Genomic DNA, 19183 nt, shown 5'->3' with positions numbered 1-19183 from the left:
TGTTATAAACTGGTTTGCCTCCGGCGGGTTACTAGGGCCGGCTCCGGGCGTGCAGAAGAGATTCCGAGGATCATAAACCGGAGGCAAACGGGATTGAGCCTTCTAGTGCCTCCTCCTCATCACCTCATTAGATGCATTCAGGCTCATCGTACGCTGGAAAGCCTCTGACTGGATCTGTTGAGCCCGAGCATCCAAAGCCGCCCGCTCCGCGGCCAATCTGGTGTCCTCAGCTGCTAGGGCTTCTTTGGCTCGGGCTATCTCCTCACGTACCTGTGCTACCTCTGCATCATGCTCAGCTTGACTCGCCGGAATAACTGTGGCGGTTAACAGGGCCGTCAATTGGTCCATGAGATCAATCAGCACCTGAGCCGGCGGGCGCACATGGCCTCCTGCCCCGGCTGCTCCTGACCCGGAAGTTATTGCTGCAGCAACCGTAGAGTTTTGAGCGGGTTGAGTGCCAGCCATGAAGATCCTTACTCTGCTCGGCGGCTCAAAGGGGTCCGGAATACTGCTGCCATCGGAACGGCCCCCAAGCCCGCCATCTTGCGATTGGTATAACAAATCCATCTCACCAGTGGACGACTCACCATTGGAGTAAACGGCCGTCTCACCGCCGTCCACGGATCCTTCAGAAAGTTCTCCTCCATGGATGCAACCCACGAAGGCACGCTTCATAGCGGGCTGAGCCCGGGCGGGTCTCGCGCGCTGAGCCGTCTCGATGATGTCGGTGCAGATGTCCGGCTCAGGGCCCGGCTCGCCAATCCGGCCGATGAAGACGTGGATTCCGCCGAGGGAACCCGGTGCCCGTACTCAATTGAGCCGGCATCGGGACCCTAGCCGGCGTCGTCGATGTAGAGCTTGCCGCGACGACTCTTGGTCATCCGACCCACAGCGTATCCCTTGAGCCCTTCAAAGCTGCCCTTCAAGAACTGAAATCCACCGTGCGCTGGCCCCATGGTGGGCGCCAACTGTCGTGGAATTGTCATGGCAGATGTCCTCGTGAAAGGACTTAGTCGTGGAGCCATCGCAACTAGGAAGCTTAAAGGGGTTAAAACGGGACAAAGGACACGAGGGTTTATACTGGTTCGGCCTCTTGCGGTGAAGGTAAAAGCCTAATCCAGTTGAGGAGGAATTACTAGGGTTTCGATGACCAGGGAGTGAATCCGCTATGCCCGGCTCTCGATCTGATGTTACTTGCCCTAAGCCGCCGGCGGGTCGTCCCCTTATATACACGGGTTGACGCCCCGCGGCCTACAGAGTCCCGGCCGGCTCATCAACAGTGTCCAGCTCGGTGACTAGTTAATCTTGCCTTACAATACAAATCATGCCATTATGGCGGTTTATCACTACGGGCCTTAGGTTGCCTGCGGGCTTTGGGCCCTTAACTGAACCGCCATCTTCAAGCTTGATATTGGGCTTCATATGATAAATCGTCATAGCGTAACCCGGCCCCTCCTGGGCGGGTTACACTAGTAGTTATATCCCCAACACATTCCGAGAACTTTTATTTCTGCACAAAAACAACACCACGCTAGTTCTGCTGAAAACAGCGTCAGTACGGGTTAGTTCTAATCAAATCATACCAAGATCATATAAAACAATAGTAAACATGGCATGAATACTTCATAAATTATCAATACGTTGGAGACGTATCATGGCGCTGTACCGCCGCGCGGCCTCTGCGATCCGGCGACGCGGCGCCCTGCCGCTGCCCCTGCTCCCGGCAACGGCAAGCCTGTCGTGCTAGACTGCGTACGTGAGGCGGAGCGCCGGATCACCGTGACCCCTAGCCCATGACTAGGGTTTCGGCTGCGGCGCTGTGTCCGTCGACGGTGCGTCTCAGACGGCTCCTCTCCGTCGCCCACCGCACCCCCTGGCGCCCTCTCCGCCTCCTCGATGGCACCCCCGTAGATTGGCGCGCTCGCGCGCGTTGGCTGGACGCTGGCGACACCGACCTCCTCCGCCGGGTCTCCCAAGAGGCCGTGCATCCTGCCGCGACCACCTCTACCACGCGACGGTGGTGGCCGGCCTGCAATGCGACCGCTGCATCGCCAGTAACCTCTTCGGTCAGCACTTTACCTCTACCTCCGTCCTCTGCCTAGATCCCGTGACTGAGGCACACTCTGTTGCATGTAGATTACTGCTTGTATGGCCATGAGGAATGAAATAATTTTGCAGCTAATAATTCTTCTTGGAGGAGTTGCTGCACCACTAGTTGTTTCTATTGTGTGCTGGACAGTAGATGTGGATAGCCCGCATGCTGTTTCTTAGGACATTAAGCTACGTAAGGATAAACTGACATAAGTATGCTAGTCTGGAGGGTCGATAACTCACATTTGTTTCTGAATTTAGTTAGTTTATCTGTCTGTGGTCCTCAATGTATTAAATGACAGCCAAAGGTATCCATCTATAGAGGTTTATCTACTAACTGTTGGACCTTGGAGGCTTATAGTGTGATGAAAGCCAAATGTATCTAACTAGCCAGTCGATAGGCTAAAGCAACTCGCTATAAAATGACATCAAGTTCTGGTTTACATGCTATTCTCGTCGTTCATGCCGACAGACCTTTTGCTGTAGTGTTTAGAGTAGATTGAGTTTGCTGGCCCTCCTTTTTGTTTCTGTTCTTATTTCGGACAGATGCTTGGGGTGCATACTTTCTAGAATCTGCATTTGGATTTGCAGTTCACGTTGTTGAAGAAAATTGTCGATTGTTTGATTGATGTTCTGACTTTTATGTGGACCAGTCGTCCATTCTCTAAATCATTCTTTTAATCTTGCTACCCTTTTTGTATCCATGTACTGTTTATCTTGTTTAAGCATTAATGTATACTTTTTTTTCAGCAATGGCAACACAAGCAGGAACCTCGGCTACTCCTCGTTTAAGTCCCCAAGTGGTAGGTTTCTCTGTTCGCGGGAGTCACCATCTAGGCATGCTTGCTGCTTCACCAGAATGCTGCATTGTTCTTTAGCTGTCGATTGTCTGTGTAGATTGACTGTATCGAGTTGAGGGCTTGAGGCAGGCTGTAGGTGATTGGAACAACCACCTGTTAAGTAAGATCGGGTGTAGTGTATGCTCTGAACATAAGCTTGTGCTGCTGCAAGTGTAGTGTAGTGTATGCTCTGAACACAAGATCCTTTACTTGCTCTGGTTTGATTAAGACTGATGATGCCATGGATAAGAAAACAATTTAAAAGGTCTAGTTTCTGCACATCATGTTGTTTTCAGGTTTAGCACCTGAGATGTATTCTTCCACATGAATAGAGCCACTTAGGGTTGTTTTAGCACGTTGTAGTTCCAGCCTAAGAGAAACCGCAGTTTCCCTCCAACTCAGTGATTATTGGTCCACATGAATGACATGTTTTTAAATCTATTTCCTAATTTTGTGGTCTGCAGAACAAGGCCGGTTGCTGTAGCTGCTCAAAAGTTCATTGCAGACATTGTTGTAACTTACCATACGTTGCATTGTAGTTTCGCTGGAGATTTTGCTTGGGAGCCACTTGGATTCACGCACTTTGTTCTGCTGGTTTGGTTTGTTAGATCTGTTCTGCTGGTGCTTAAAATTTTACATGCCTGGGTTCTGAATGAACTCGTTCTTACAGTTCTTTTCATTTCTATGATCAATTTAGTTAGAGTTGCACATGTCAGTATACGATATACCAAAAAAATCCTAGCTAGTGAGAACGTTTGTGATACCATGTCTGTACTATGTGCCAGTGTAGCTGTACTGATGCTTTGGGTTTCATCCGTGCAGCAGAGGACAAGGGCTTCATGGCCAACCAAGGTGCATGGTGCTTGCAAGCGACGAACGGAGGCTGTTCGACACTGGCACGGAGGAGGACGGGCACGAACGGAGGAGGACAGAGCACCTCTCTTCTTCCAGGTTCTTCTCCTTAACTTCACTTCTTGTATGTGCCTGTGCTGCAGCTCACCCATGGTCTTGTTTGTCTTGCAGGTTAGTGAGCAGCATCAGGAGGAGCTCAAGCACGACCACCAAGAGGCACCGCAGCAGCAGCAGGTAGCACGTCCATATCCACCTCCCTCTCCCTCTGCTCCCAATCCTTCTTATTAGAATATATTGAGTACATTCTGAACCCCCTAATGTAACCCAAGTATATGTACATGCTATGGTTTAAGTGTTGCTTGTGTATGGTAAATAGGTTGAGCACCCACCGCTGTTTGATGCTACTTTGTTTAGGATTCTGTTCTCTAAACTGTGGTAAATATGGTTGGGCAAATTTACTTGGTTCTTTTCTCTAAGCTGTGCTTGGAACATTTGTTTTTATGATCTAAAATTGCCTTCCAGGTGCCTAGTTTGTGCTCGCTACCGAAGGAGCTCCATGTTGAAGAAGACTGAAGACACTTGTAGAGCTTGTATATTCTCTAGTTATTACACATAGAGCTTGTAAAACCGTGATTGAAAATGTATTATGTGTTATTTATAGAGTAGCAGCTCCATACTGATTTTGGCTGCTGTTATTCGAAGTACTACTTGTATTTTTTGTCTGGCCAATTTAAATATTGGCTATTTATTTACTATGAAATTGAAATCCGAAGAATATGACCTTGACAATTAGGACCCACTTACTAAAACCTGACAACTGGGACCAATTACCAGAACTTACAATTGGGGCCCATCTGACTAATTAACCCATCGTAAAAAAGAAAAGAAAAATGTAATTATAAAAAATCTGGAATTGTTGAGCCAAAAAGGCCATGGCCCAGAAAATAAAAAGGCTGAATTGCGGGGCTAGGCCCATGTAGCTAGCGAAAATTGACAGGAAAATATATATAAATGGGTTGAATTAATGGGCTCGGCCCATATAGACACCTAATCAGACCGGGCTGATTCTTATCCACGTCTGCTTGCCACACTGGATCCTACGTGGCTTGGGGAGGCTGCTAGTGACCAAAATTTTGGTCGAAGAACCAACGATCTTTTACATATCACAAAGAAGGTCGTGAATTTCAGTTTACGACCGTCAGCTTTTGACCATCTGTTTTTGGTCACAAAAAGGTCGTAAATGAAAAACAATGACCTTTCAGCGACCAATAGTGATGGTCGCAAGTTGACATATTTCTTGTAGTGAATCTTCAAGACAGATGTCTATATGTTGGCTGAGTTTAGCTTAATTTGCAGGTAATCTGTTCGACTGACAACAAAGACAAAAAGGCTTGCAGTGTGTTATTGCCACCAAAGGTAAAATGATAGATTTGACTAGTTGTCTTGATGATAAATTGGAGGTAAAAAGAAAATACAATCAACATTATGTAATCTTGTTTAATGCAATCTGTTTTTACTTGGTACTTTGAAACTTAAGGGCCCAACAAAATTTCCGTTCAAACTTATAAGGAACATCCGTAACAAAATACTCTACATCTGCTTTGCCGGGTGTCTGTTTTGGGGCACTTGGCATTGCTTTTGTGGACTGTCTGTTATGGAACAATCGACAAAAGATGGGGATAAATGGCATCATGTGGTGCTCCACGCCTTGCTGGCTACCCATCAGCTGGCACTAGGCAAAGTGTGGACACGTAGAGCGTCGTGGCGTGGCGAGCTTTGTCGAGTGCCCCGTGGTTGGCGCTCGACAAACATTTGTCAGGTGGCATTGTCGTCTTTGTCTTTAATCTTTCTCATTTGCAAATTACCTGTCTATAAATTCCCCAAAATCTTTGTTGCGACCACTGCTGAGTGACGTATGCTTAGTATAACACTCAACAAAGATTTTGCCGAGAGCTTTTCACCCTTTGCCGCCGGAACTCAATGAGGCGATTCTGGTAGTGCTAGATGGTAGCGAAAACCGAAAAGAATGTAAGACTCGAGGTTCTAGTTCAAGATTTAAGTTTAGTGATCTAAACGATCTTATATTTCTTTACACGAGGAAGTAGCAAATAAAAAATGTTATACTCCAATCGTTTGATCCCTTTGCTGGTTGTAAGTGTTCACACCATAACTCAAAGTTGCATAACATAGAGATATTTTCTTTAGTGACATGTGAGTCCCATGTCAAGAGGCTACCCAAGAGTCCCATATCATTCTTTCTCAGTGTTGACATTTACGGAACACTAGACGATACCCTGTGCTTTGCTGTCGGACTTATATCACTCCATAGGAGGAGGATTATGGACTGGAAAATAATAAACCATGGGAAGGAATATAATACAGATTTGTTCGATCATTAATGCAATTATATGAAATCAGGCATATTAGTCTGTTGTAGAGTATCTCCACTAGGAATTAAATGTATCTTTTATTTCAGAAAATGGAATGCATCGCTAACATAAAAAAAAAGGAACATGTAGTCTGATGAGATTTGTCTCATAATAATTGAAGATAATATAATTTGATTGGCTATTAGGAATGCATCTTATCAGGAAACAAAGAGACTCCATGCTACTTAATTAATGGATGGTGTGTTTGGGCCTGTCTGCCCAGCCGTTGCACGTTGTGGTAGAGAGCCCGGGACTTCACCACGCGAGTAAGGAAGCAGCACGAGGAGAATAAACGCAGCAAGCATGCATAGTTCATAAAATCTAATCCGCATTTATATGTCCTCCACTACATGTCTTTTAGTTGAATTATACATTTTATTCTCTGCCATTTCCTTCTCTTGGTCTGGTGTTGTGGGATGGTTCCACTACCATCTGCTAATTCAACTGCGTCTCATGTGCACATTTAACTTTCCAGCACAAATATGTCATTTACATATTGTTTAAACCAAGCTTTCTGCAAAGCATCTATCTTTAATTTTTCATGTTTATGTTGAGTCATTCCCTTCTTGGAACATATCACCATGGCATAATCTTTCCTTATTGTAGTAGGACACATGCATGACGCTTACTAATTTTTTTCATATTGTTTAAACCAAGCTCTCTGTGAAGCGCATATCTTTAATTTTTATGTTTATGTTGAGTCATTCCCTTCTTGGAACGTATCACCCTGGCGTGGATCCGCTCTTCGACGACGACCTCCGTTGGCTGGATCCTGCCATTTCGGGCGGTGCCAGCCGATTGGAAGCGTGGGAGGTGGTGTGACGTGGCGGTGCGGGCGGGGAAGTCCGGCGGTGGATTTGGGGGTGCGAGCGAGGGAGAGAGGCGGCGTGGGAGAGGGACTTTTTTCTTGAGAACCGGTTCCACTCAAGTAATATAAGGATTCGATGCGGCGATGAGTAAAAAATTTACTCCTCTAATGGAGATAAGGGATCGATATTCCATTCAGCCCTTCAAAACTGAATGCTTACTCCTCTAATCGGTTTTGAGGTATGGGCTAGAGATGCTCTTTACCATATATTGCGGTGAAACGTGCCAAGGCGTCTGTTGCGGCTAGAGCGCAACCAATGTGAATCAAACTCAAGACCTCTTGGTCTAAGGAGAACCACACTAACAAATTAGAATATTCGTAATGGTTGTCCCTATTTACTTTTTTTTCTTCTACTTCAGTTCGCGGCTAGGCCGGCCCATTGTTGAACATGTGCTTTTATTATCACTATTTCTATTTATTTATTTGTTTTCTATTTTTTAGTTTCCTTTTTTATTTCTTTTTTTCAAAAATTGCGCACACTTAAAAGAATTTGTTCAAAATTTCAAAAAATGTTCGCTTTTTAAATTTTTTCCATAAAGTACAAATATTCGCATTTTGTAAAAATTGTACAGATATGTCAAATAATTGTTTGTTTAAATAGAAAGATACTCGGATCAATATAATTAAATTTCTGAACATCTATTAAATAGAAAAATTGTTTGTTTATTGTTCATTTAAAAAAATGTTCGTTTATTGTATGTTTAAATAGAAACATGCTCATATAAAAAACTGAACACTTTCTGGACATATATTAAATAGAAAATAAAAATGAAAATATGTCAATTAGCGATCGATTTATTGTTTTTTTGTTTCTTTTTCACTCTTGTTGTTTTTCGTTTTTTGTTCTTCTTCTTTTTAAAAAACAGCTCACGTCAATATAATGGACCCAAAATTTTCCACACACTACCATCACCATGCCAAGCATCCATGAGAGGTTTCATTGACTTCTGGCATTTTATGCATTTTCTAGGTTTTTCCCGTTGAAAAAACCCTAAAACACTAGTCAAACATGATGCAACGTGCGTTTTGATGTCCGAATTCCTTCAAATTTAGCATGGAGGCCTGCCACGAGTATGCCCACATGCATGTAAAATTTGTTGTCATTTCATACATGGCAAGAAGCACACCATGTTCAAAGGTGCTGGTTTGGGTAGGCCGGTAGGGTAAATCTGAATGCACTTTTGTCCACAATAATAAAATGGACCCATATTTTTTTCACACACTAGCATCACCATGCCAAGCATCCATAATAAAAATTTCATTGAGTTCTGACACTATGCATTTTCTAGATTTTTCCCGGTGAGAAAAACCCTAAAACGGTAGCCGAACGTGACGCAACATGCATTCGGTGTCCGGGTAGGCCTGCCATGAGCATGCCCACATGCTGGCAAAACTTGGTGTCATTTCATGCATGGCAAGAAACACACCATGTGTCAAAGGTGGTGGTTCGGGTAAGCCGGTAGGGCAAGTCTGGATGCACTTTATTTTCACATCAATAAAATGGACCCAAAAAAATTCCACACACTAGCATCACCATGCCAAGTATCTATGATAAATTTTATTGAGTTCTGACATTTTATGCATTTTCTAGGGTTTTCCCGATGAAAAAAACTGTAAAACACTAGTTGAACGTGACGCCGGGTGTGTTCGGTGTCCGAAGTCCTTCAACTTTTGCATGGAGGCCTGCCCTGAGCATGCCGACATGCTGGTAAATTTTGATGTCATTTCATGCATGTCAAGAAGCACATCATGTTCAAAGGTGGTTGTTCGGGTAGGCCGGTAGGGCAAGGCTTTTGTTATTTGCAATTTCTGTCACTATCAATCAACATGAAGATTTTCCTATCTAAACTATTCCTTGAAAATTGTCAACAATTTTGGAATTTCTAATTGTGTATGAATATTTTATAAACATGAACACTTTTTCCAAAACTATTAACAAATTCCTAAATATTGATAGTGAAGAAAACAAAAAGAAGAGGTAAATATGAGAGGGCACCCCCTGAACCCATGGGCATATGCACCCACTTTTCAAAAAAAATGCATTTTAAGCACGTTTTAAAATGTCAAAAAATTCAAAAGACAATATCACGCATACAATTTCGCAAATGTGTGTATGCGGCACAAAATTTTGTGAAAAAAATGTCTTTTTGTTTTGTCTCCGCAAAAAAGACAAATGTCAGTGCTTCTAGATAGTGTTCCATGACATAATTTTTTGTCTTTTTTGCATTGGCCACAATTTTTTTTTATTTTTTGTGAAACTTTATGCACGCACATAGAACATGGAGGCGTACCCCTGTAACTTTTTTCAGATTTTTTTATTATTTTAAAATGTGTTTTTCAAGTGGGTTCATATGTATCTGGATTCATCCATGCACTTCTCAAGTAAATATACACAAGCATTAGGATGGCCTAATTGGTTAGTGTGGTCCTTCTTAGACCAAGAGGTGTTGAGTTTGATTCACACGCCGTGAGGAATAAAAATGGCGCTGTGTATATGTACACAGGCCGTGTATCGGCGCGGGTGAAAAGACTATCCTACCTTTTTTATTATGATGAAGGGGTATAGAGAGATCTCAGCCGTCAATGTGTTTAGGGGGTGTACCGAAGCAAAAGTGTTGAGTTTAAAATAAACTTTTTTAAAACACAAAATTGAGTTTAAAATGAAGATATTTTCCAAAGACAGTACTTACGGGGATAGATAGACGTGCAAGATATTCTTTTTTTAGGAGACGTGCAAGATCTTTTCCAAATATGAGATTCTTTCTCCGGCCCAACCGTGGATTTCCAGTTTTCCTCCCATGTATGCGCAGTTATAGGCTTTCCCGAAACCGGATAAAGATACCGCAGACTTTGAACAGAGATTGTAGCATGCTTTGAATACCCCGCACAAGATCAGTCTCCAGATAACCCCAACAAGAACAAAGATCTCTTTCCGCACAACATACCACACGGGCGTGCCTATACCATTTAAACGATCCTACCTACCGACTTATATTTTCGCACGTAACCTACGCAGTGGCATCCCAAATTCCACCGGTGGATAGACCTAAGATAGATCTCCCCTAGGCAATCCCATGAACGGCCGCATCGACGCCGCGGAGGAAGCGCGCCACCGGCAGGTGATGGACTGCCTCGGCGTGTACGACGCCGACTGGGCGCTGTCAAGGGTATTGGAGCAGTCTGACGTCCAGGCGGGGCAGAACCGGTTGCTCTTCACAGAGGAGGCTGTGCGGGGTGGCTTCATCCCGGAGGTCTTCCTGGAGCTGGAGGAGCTCCGCGACGACAGCCTGAACGCCGAGAACAGAGTCTTGGTCAAGGTCCTCGACGCGGAGGGCCGTGAGAAGGAGGTGAGCCTCCCCTACCTCAACTCCAGCAAGGTGTACCGGGTCATCGGCTTCGATTGGAGGCGGCTCGTGGAAGAGAACCGCATGTGCAAGGGAGACCGTCTCGATTTCTACACGTGCAGGCGCGGCGATGGCGACCGGTGCCTCTTTGTGTTCAGGAGCAAGGGTGGTGGCGGTAGCTCCTGGTGGAATCGCATGAACGGCGCCATGGATTCCCGCTGCTGCATCGACCCCGCGGAAGAAGCGCGCCACCGGCAGGCGGTGATGGACGGCCTCGGCGTGTATGATGCCGAGTGGGCGCTGTCGAAGGTGTTCCGACGTCCGGGCGGGGCAGAACCGGCTGCTGCTGACCAAGGAGGCGGTGCGTGCTAACCCCATCCCGGAGCTCTTCCCAGAGCTGGAGGAGCTCCGTGACGACGGCCTGAACGCCCGGAACACGGTCGCGGTCACGGTCCTCGACGCTGAGGGCCGCGAGAAGGAGTGAACCTCCGCTTCATCAACTCGAACATGGCGTACCGGATCATTGGGTTTCAGTGGAGGCGGCTGGTGGAGGAGAGCCGCATGTGCAAGGGAGACCGCGTTGATTTCTACACGTGCAGGCGCGGGGATGGCGAACGGTGTCTCTTCTTGTTCAGGAGCCATGGCAGTCGCGCCGGCGGTACCTCCCGGAGCAACAGTCTTGTGTTGAGACGGCCGGGTTCTGCGGAGCGTCACGCCGTCGTCAATGCCAGTCAAAATAATCCAAGATCCCGCTTGTGATCGTTCGAGGTATATGCTATTGATTAGTGAGATTAAATCGTTGATATGTCAGGATAGGGAGAGGCGTTCACAGAATAGGACTAGCCATGTTGATAGTGGCCAAAAAATTTCCTTCGTCAAAAAAATGCAGATAGTTAGCTGGCTGCTTCGTTTTTTCTGCCCTAAAATAGAGTGTCCTATGCATAATTTTTTTTTGAGTTTTGAAACTTCTCTTGTCAAGTACTTCCTCGGTTCACAAAATAAGTGCCTCAACTTTGTATTAATTTCACAACAGACGAATAAGTATGTATCTGCTGAAGAAAAGTGTAAACCCCTAATCAAGATCTTCGACAAGAGAAACTGAAATTCTCTTACTGCGTACATTCAGCAAATCAATACATGCGAATTGTACTTACAACTCTACAAGATCACTAAGATACTCCCAATCATGATCACAAGCTAAATAAAATGGATTATGTTTCTTATTATACCATGAGAAAAACTTCATAAAATTTGACAATCAGGCAAATGAAAAGAATTTACGCTAAAGGTTATGAAAAAAAGCATTTATAACTAGATTCAGTTCAGTGTTGAATACTCCCTCCGTTCATTTATGTAAGGTGTATTATTTACGGCATGGTGAAAGGCACATAATTATAGTGAACTTAGGACGAAATTACCCTTGGAAAATTGTTGGTTTGTGGCAAGTAAATCAGTTAGTCCAAAAAAATAAGCGATACATACAATTGAGAGAGATACTTCCCTTCTTTTGCTATAGGGAGACATAGAGAGATGCTAACCTTTTTTCTGGAGGGTTAAAAAGAAAATTATGAGGAATAAGAAGAAATGCACCATACATTGTGAAATTTTATCCAAAAAATACACCTTATAATCAATAGTTATGAAAAAAACATTTATAACTAGATTTAATTCAGTGTTGAATATTAATGAAGTTGAATGGATAAATTAAACTACCACACTTCGAGATTACTAATTTACATGTCATGAAGTTGAAGTGGAGATAATTTGGTTCAATTAGTAAAAGGATCACAAATAAAATATTTAGATGCCAACAAAACTTTTCAATGAAATAAAAATAGAATAGTAAAGAACAGATTGTTCCAGAGACACCTCTGAATGAATGATCTGTTCTTTTGATAAAGGGTACTTTTATTATGCAAAATGTAGTATCAGGCAGATATAAAGTATTATCAGTAACACTCGTCCTCTTCATAACTCGGACGCACACAGCCAATCAGCAAAACTCTGACAAAAAGAAATGAAACCAAACCGATACGTCGAAAGAGGTGGTGGATCAATCCGTGGGTTATGGTGCCACCCAGATTGGAAAAAAAAAATCTCCATAGCCACCTGCTCCAACCACGTACACACCACCTTAAACAGTGGTTGACACTCCATTCTTTGTAGCATAGACCACGTGCGTACAACGGAAAATAACCAGCAGAGGAGAAGCATTTTTGTCATTAAAACCAAATCAATTCTACATAGCCAAAGCGACCAAAGTAAGGCATACGCTCCCATCCTTGTTAGCGTTTTAAATCTATTTGAAATACCATTCAACCAATGACCAAAAATATTGGCAACACTTGTGGGCGGATACAAATTTGACGCTATTTGGATAACTGGTCATGTAGAATGGGCAATTGCATTGAAAAAAGAGGTCTTTGATTGTCTCGTCATTAGTAATAAAACAACACTTCGTACTCCATGTCCAGTTGTGTCGTGCGAGGTTGCCTTTGATTAGTAAAATTTTCATACGAAGATACCACATGAAGACTTTGATTAGTAAAACTTCTATACGAAGATACCACATGAAGATTTTAACTTTTAGTGAAATCTTTGATTTCCAAATTATCGTATTACTTTGATTTCCAAATTATCATGTATTATTTTCAGCACGGTTGCCAAGGCACATAATTATGCACTAGTTAGGACAAAATTACCCTTCTCTAATATGTAGATTAGCGGCAAGTAAATCATTTCGGCTAGGAAAGAAAGAGATACACAAAATCGGGAGAGAGATAGTTTCCTTTTCTTTCTCTACAAGGAGAGATACATGCAATCAAGGGAGATATACTTTCCTTTTTATGGAGGGCCAAATTACAAGAAATTAGAACAAATGCACCTTACATTATGAAATTTTATAAAAAAAACAAATACACTTTATATAAAAGAACGGAGGGAGTATTACTCATCGCAACGGCGGAGCCCCCCTCCCCCTGAGCCGAAAGGAAATTTTCTTTTCATCAGGTACTAGTGGCCGCTGCTGCCCTGCATCTTGTTGTGTTAGGAAGGCTCATCTTTACCCACGTTGCATGCATAATCCCATGTTCACGCATCAAAGCACGCACGTACTGCTCGGCTGTTGTTGTGTTATGCTCCATCTCACCCAGAAGGAGCTAGCCCAGTGGCCAGCATCAACCAGCCGATCCCTATACACACTCCCGAGCCTCTGACACCGTCGCCAAGGAGGAGCTCTGCGTTGCGTGTGCCGTCGGAGACGACACTGACGCTGAGGTGGAGGTGGGGGCTGGGGGTCAAGAGCGTGCTAGGCGTCGCCACTAGCAGGTGTTCGTCCATGCGGTCGAGTGCATGAACTCTGGCCTGCTGGCCGCTGTCCGCACCGGCTGCCACGCCCACGCACAATGTGACATTGATTCCTTCCATGCGTGGTTGTATACACTGATTTGTTCCAATGGTATGAGTAAAAAAAATTGCCCCCCCCCCCCCCCCCCCGCCCCCCTCCATGCTTTTTTGTCAAGCTCCGCCATTGCTCATCGGTACCTCAGAATGCATGAGCGCATAATACATAGATTCTACTGTGAACGAGCCCGATGTAGTAAGGTTCCGGCCTTGTGTCAGGTTAATCGAATCCACACGGAATAAAAGGTTATGCCATGACATAAGTCGGGGGCCAATCAAATCCCACCTGAACGAGATATTCGGCGTGTTTGAACTGAGCACCAACGCAATAGTAGTATTCTTATCGCGAGCAATGATGTACAAGCCAGGATATTGTTCTCGGAGATTGGCATTGCCTAGCCAGATGTCTTCCCAGAAACAAATCTCCGACCCATCCTTTATCGTGAAAGACCCAAAGCGAAAAAGATGTTTCTTTGCAGCCATTAGGCCAGCCCAAGATGTGAGTCACGAGGTTTCCAATATACCTGAGACACCTCCTTTTGGCCTAGATACTTCTTGCACAATATGGTTTGCCAAACGTCATCCTCAATAAAAAGTTCGAACAAACATTTACTAAGTAGGGCCTCACTCTTGACATGCAGGTCATAAATTCGAAGGCCGACTTGGTCTTTCGGCCTACAAACCACGCCCCATTTGGCTAGTCTATATTTTTTATTTTCACTGTCTCCTTGCCAAAATAATTTGGATCTAAAATAGTCCAGTCTTTGCAGAACCCCTTTTGGGAGTTGGAAGAAAAAAAGTGATACACCTCCAACGTATCTATAATTTTTATTGTTAAATCCTATTATATTATCACTTTTGTGTGCTTTATATATAATTATATATATTTTTCTCGACTAATTTATTAATTTAGTTCCAAGTGTCAGTTCATGTTTTTTTTCCTTGTTTTTGGTTTCGTAGTAAATCCATACCTAGGAAGGTTCAAACACGATGAATTTTTTTACGACTTTTAATTCTGGACAATAAGAGACTCTAGAAGCTTCAGGGGAGATCGAGGGGACCCATGAGGCAGCCACATGGCCTGGTGGCGCGACAGGGTGGTAGCCGTGCCACCTGCCCATGTGGGGTCCCTAAGCCTTTGTTTGACCTAATTCTTGGCTTATAAATACTCATATATCTCGAAAGCCTCAGAAGCAAACCCAAAAAAAATTATCGCCGCCGCAAGCCTCTGTTCTGAAGTGATCCCATCTGGAGCCATATTCTGGTGCTGTGTCGAAGGGGGAAACCACCACAGGAGGCCTCGTCATCAACCTTGCTGCCTCCATGATGATATGTGAGTAGTTCCTTTAGAACCTATTGGGCCATAGTAGTAGCTAGATGGCCTCTCTCTCTCTCTCTCTCTCTCTCTCTCTCTCTGATCTTCAATATAATAATCTCCTTTGAGATCAATCCGATGTAATTCTTGTGGTGCGTTTGTCGGGATTTGATGATTTGTGGATTTATGATCAGATTGTTCATCGAATGTAATTGAATCTTTTGAAGTTTCTTTATTGTATAATTGAGTAGCTATTTATGCTTTATGAGTTATTTGTCTTCTCTGGGCAAGATAGATGAGTAATTCTTTAGATGGAGTGGTGCGTAGTAGTGGGTTCAATCTCACGGTGATCTCGCCCACAAAAAGGGACAAAGGCACATGATGTGTTGTTACTACTAAGGATAAAACGACAGAGATTTATCTTATTGTTAGGTTTCTTCCTGTCTACATCATGTCATCTTGCTTATTGTGTTACTCTATTTCTTGCAAACTTAATACCTTGAGATGTATGCTCGATAGCGGTTTTGGCGCAGAGTAATAGTAGTAGATGCAGTTTGATTATGGTCTACTTGTCACAGACGTGATGCCCATACAAGATTATGCCATGAATGATCATAGTTATGAATGCTACTTATTTGTCAATTGCCCATCAGTAATTTGTTTACCATGCCACTACTTGGTCTTGAGAAAATCCAACAACTCTTGTAGTGATTTCTCTTCGGAGAAATCCAACAACTCCTACGGGCACACCTATGTCTCGCTTCAAGCGAGAAAGTAGGACGTCTCGCTGAAGGTAGCCGCCTGGTTGGGCCAACCCAACGGACACAAGCCTCCATCACTTTGTGTCTTTCAGTTTTTCTTTTCACTTTTTTTGCATTCATTTTATATTTTTTTTACTTTCCATTATATTTTGAAATATTCTGAGTATGTCTATTATAAAAAACACTTTATATACAAAAGTTGAAAAAGGTTAATAATGCATAATTTCTTTTAAGTGTGTAACAAAAAAATGGTTCTGATGTATAAAACATATACACAAAAATGTACAATCTGTACGGAAGAAAGTAGAAATAAAAATACTGTGATTTTTCAAAAATGATTGAAAAATATCAATCATGCATTAAAAAAATTAAGTGTGTATAGAAGAAAAACATTTCAGACATATACAAAAAATGTACAATTCTTATCGAAAAAGTCAAAATAAAACTATTATAGGTTTTAACAAAATCAATGTTAATCATGCATTTAAAAAATATTAAATGTGTATATAAAAAATGTTTGTGATGTATAAAAAATGTACAATATGTGTCGAATAAAGTAGACATCAAAATATATTTGCTTAAAAAATGTTAATCATGCAGTTGGACAGTGTTAAACGTGTAAAAAAATATTTCTGATGTATACAAATAATGTAGAATGTCTATGGAAAAATTAGACATAAAAAATATATGTTATAAAAAATTTAATCTTGAATTTGGAGAATTTTAAACTTTTACATATAAAATGTTCCTAATGTATAAAAAAAGTGTACAATGTCTATGAAAAATGTTGACATATAAAATATATTATTTAAAGAGTGTGAATTATGTATTTTCAGAATGTTATACGTGCATATAGAAACTATTCCTGGTGCAGAAAGTGTACAAAGATAGCTAAGAAAACCTATATAAAGCTATAAGAAAGCACCAAAAATACAAGGGAAACAAAGGTAGAAAAGAAAAAAAAGTAAAGGCCGAATAAGAAAGAAAAAATATATAAATACAAAAGAAAAGAAAAACCCAGTGAAAATTTTGGAAGACACAAAGAAAAATGATGAAAAATAGAAACCAATGAAGAAGAAGAAAGAAGAAAACCCAAAGGAAAAATAAAATAAAATGATAAAGAGAAAAGAAGAAAAAACCGGATGCAACTTGGGAGTTCTCCTTTTTTCGTAGATTCGTTTATTCAAAATGTTTTATCTCTTAAACCGCGCGTCCAAATCCTGAGCCGTTTTCACGGTTGGATTTCTCGTGTCAAGATCTTTCATACTGGATCTCATGTTAATAGGTTTTGATGAGAAAAAATCGACAAAAAAAGGAAAGAAAGAAACCGAGCCAGAAGCACGGGTTTTTCCCACTTTTTTCCCCACGGAAGAAAACATGTGCATTCACAAGAAGCAAATATTTGCTTTTTTTTATATTCGAAGAGGCACAGCTGTGCTTTCACGACAAGCAAATATATATCTCTCGCAGATGCAAAAAACACATTTTTCTGTAAAACAATTTATTTTTAGTATTTTTTTGTCTAAAGCCTAAAGAAAACCGGGCAAACCCGAAAAGCCAAAAAAACCTTCTAAAACCCAAAAATACGTATGAAAAAAACAAATCCCTAAGAAAACACTCAGCACGCGATATGTGACGACGGCTGAGAGCACGCCAAGTGTTAGTAGTTGCTCCGGCAAACGACTGAACGAGTGTGCGACAGCGCTATGGGGCCGGCCCATATGTGCGAGCCATTCTGGCAAGGTGGATGCTAGTCTCGCTATAAGCGAGATATAGCATTCGCCGACGATCAACAGCGGTTGCCGTGCTTCAGGTGGCGTGGGCCGAGCACTTTTCCCAAATTACCCATTTTTGCGCAGTCCAAACTCCAAAACCGTCGCCTCGCGAATCAGCAAATCCTCCTAGGCGCCGTTCTCCCAGCCCGCTCCACCCATCATTCCCCTCGTCGTGCGGCCAGCGCCCCGCAGCGCCTTCAGATCCTCCTCGGCGCCGTTCTCCTACCCCACTGGCACCCATCGACACCGCCGCCCACGGCGCTTCATTTCTCACTCCACCCACCCCATAGATCAGCAATGGCGGCGCCCAAGAGCCCGGGGATCTCGACGATCTCGACCTGCACCCCGGAGAAGGCGCGGGGCGACCACGTGTTCAAGATCGAAGGCTACAGCTTGTGGAAGGGCCTCGGCGTCAGCAAGGTCATCCAGTCCGCGCCCTTCGCCGTCGGCGGCTACGACTGGCGGCTCAGCTACTACCCAGACGGCTACACGGAGGCCAGCAAGGACCACGTCGCCGTCTTCCTCGAGCTCCTGAGCAAGGACGCGGTCACGCGGAGGTGAGGGCGCTGTACCATCTGACGCTCATCGAGCAGGCCACACAGCCGTCGCCACCGAACTTCACATGGCCAAAACCTACGGCGCCTGTGGTGTTGCGCAACCCCTAGTGTTGTCCTATGATCCTATCCTGCTTGTACCATTCCATGTTCGTGAGGAGGAGCCAGATCGAAGGGTCGGCGTACTTGTACATCCCCAACGACATCCTTCTCATTAAGTGTGACATCACTGTTATCAAGCTGAAGGAGGCACAGATGCGGAAGATCGGCATGAGCTTTAATATCCAAGTGCCGCCTTCAGACTTGTTGCACAACCTTAGAAGTTTGATGGATGCGAGGGAGGAATCGGATGTGTCTTTCAAGGTCAAAGATGAGTTTTTCACTGCCCACAAGATCGTCCTCGCGATGCGGTCGCCAGTCTTCAAGGCGGAGCTCTACGGGCCGATGAGGGACAAGTGCGGGCAGGGGCACATCATAACCATTGAAGACATGGAGCCTGCTGTTTTCAAAGCACTGCTTCACTTCGTCTACACGGATGAGTTGCCTCCCTTGGACGACCTCCATGATGATGACGAAGAAGAAATCGTAAGGCATTTGCTCGTGGCTGCGGATAGGTTTGTCATGGAAAGGATGAAGTTGATGTGTGAAAGAAAACTTTCTGAGTTTCCTGATGCCAAGACTGTGGCGGCCACGTTAGCTCTTGCGGACTAGCATCATTGCAGCAAGCTCAAAGAGGCTTGCATTGGATTTATCAACTCTTTGGATTGAGTGGATGATGTAATAAAAGTGTAGGGTATGAGCACCTGAAAAGAGCATGCCCTACTAGTGGACGCGGCGTTTCTGCTCCCGGGCTCAGCTGCACCCGCGCTGACGAAAAAAATCAAAACAAATACTAGAAAAAATAAAAAAAAATCTAATTTTTTGTTTGGTAGATAATTTGATGCGTGAGGTCC

The 19183-nt window shown here is 43.5% G+C and overlaps 2 protein-coding genes and 1 pseudogene across 2 annotated transcripts; all 3 read left to right on the top strand.

The window, feature by feature from the left end:
* Positions 1–9248: 9248 nt before the first annotated feature.
* Positions 9249–10597, top strand: LOC109782783 (uncharacterized; the record flags this gene model as incomplete). Its single annotated transcript, XM_020341397.2, has 1 exon — positions 9249–10597. A coding segment is annotated over exon 1 (444 nt), but the record flags the coding sequence as incomplete, so codon positions are not given.
* Positions 10598–10630: 33 nt separating this feature from the next.
* LOC109782788 (uncharacterized) lies at positions 10631–11111 on the top strand (annotated as a pseudogene).
* A 6862-nt stretch (positions 11112–17973) lies between these two features.
* On the top strand, positions 17974–19111 carry LOC109782782 (BTB/POZ and MATH domain-containing protein 1-like). Its single transcript, XM_073503120.1, has 2 exons — positions 17974–18233; positions 18392–19111. Exons 1-2 carry the CDS (start codon positions 17974–17976, stop codon positions 18939–18941), a joined length of 810 nt encoding a protein of 269 aa, XP_073359221.1. The 3' UTR covers positions 18942–19111.
* The last annotated feature ends 72 nt before the right edge of the window (positions 19112–19183 follow it).

This window comes from Aegilops tauschii, chromosome 7, assembly GCF_002575655.3.
Source record: "Aegilops tauschii subsp. strangulata cultivar AL8/78 chromosome 7, Aet v6.0, whole genome shotgun sequence".
NCBI lineage: Eukaryota > Viridiplantae > Streptophyta > Magnoliopsida > Poales > Poaceae > Aegilops > Aegilops tauschii.
Note: the sequence above shows the minus strand (reverse complement) of the source record. Positions and strands in the feature narration are given on the sequence as shown.

What these genes read in the sequence shown, in the direction of transcription:
- LOC109782782 (XM_073503120.1), top strand. Translation starts at nt 17,974, where the DNA reads ATGGCGGCGCCCAAGAGCCCGGGGATCTCGACGATCTCGACCTGCACC. An exon ending in AAGGACGCGGTCACGCGGAG is followed by an intron (nt 18,234 to 18,391) that starts GTGAGGGCGCTG and finishes GTTCGTGAGGAG; the next exon opens with GAGCCAGATCGAAGGGTCGG.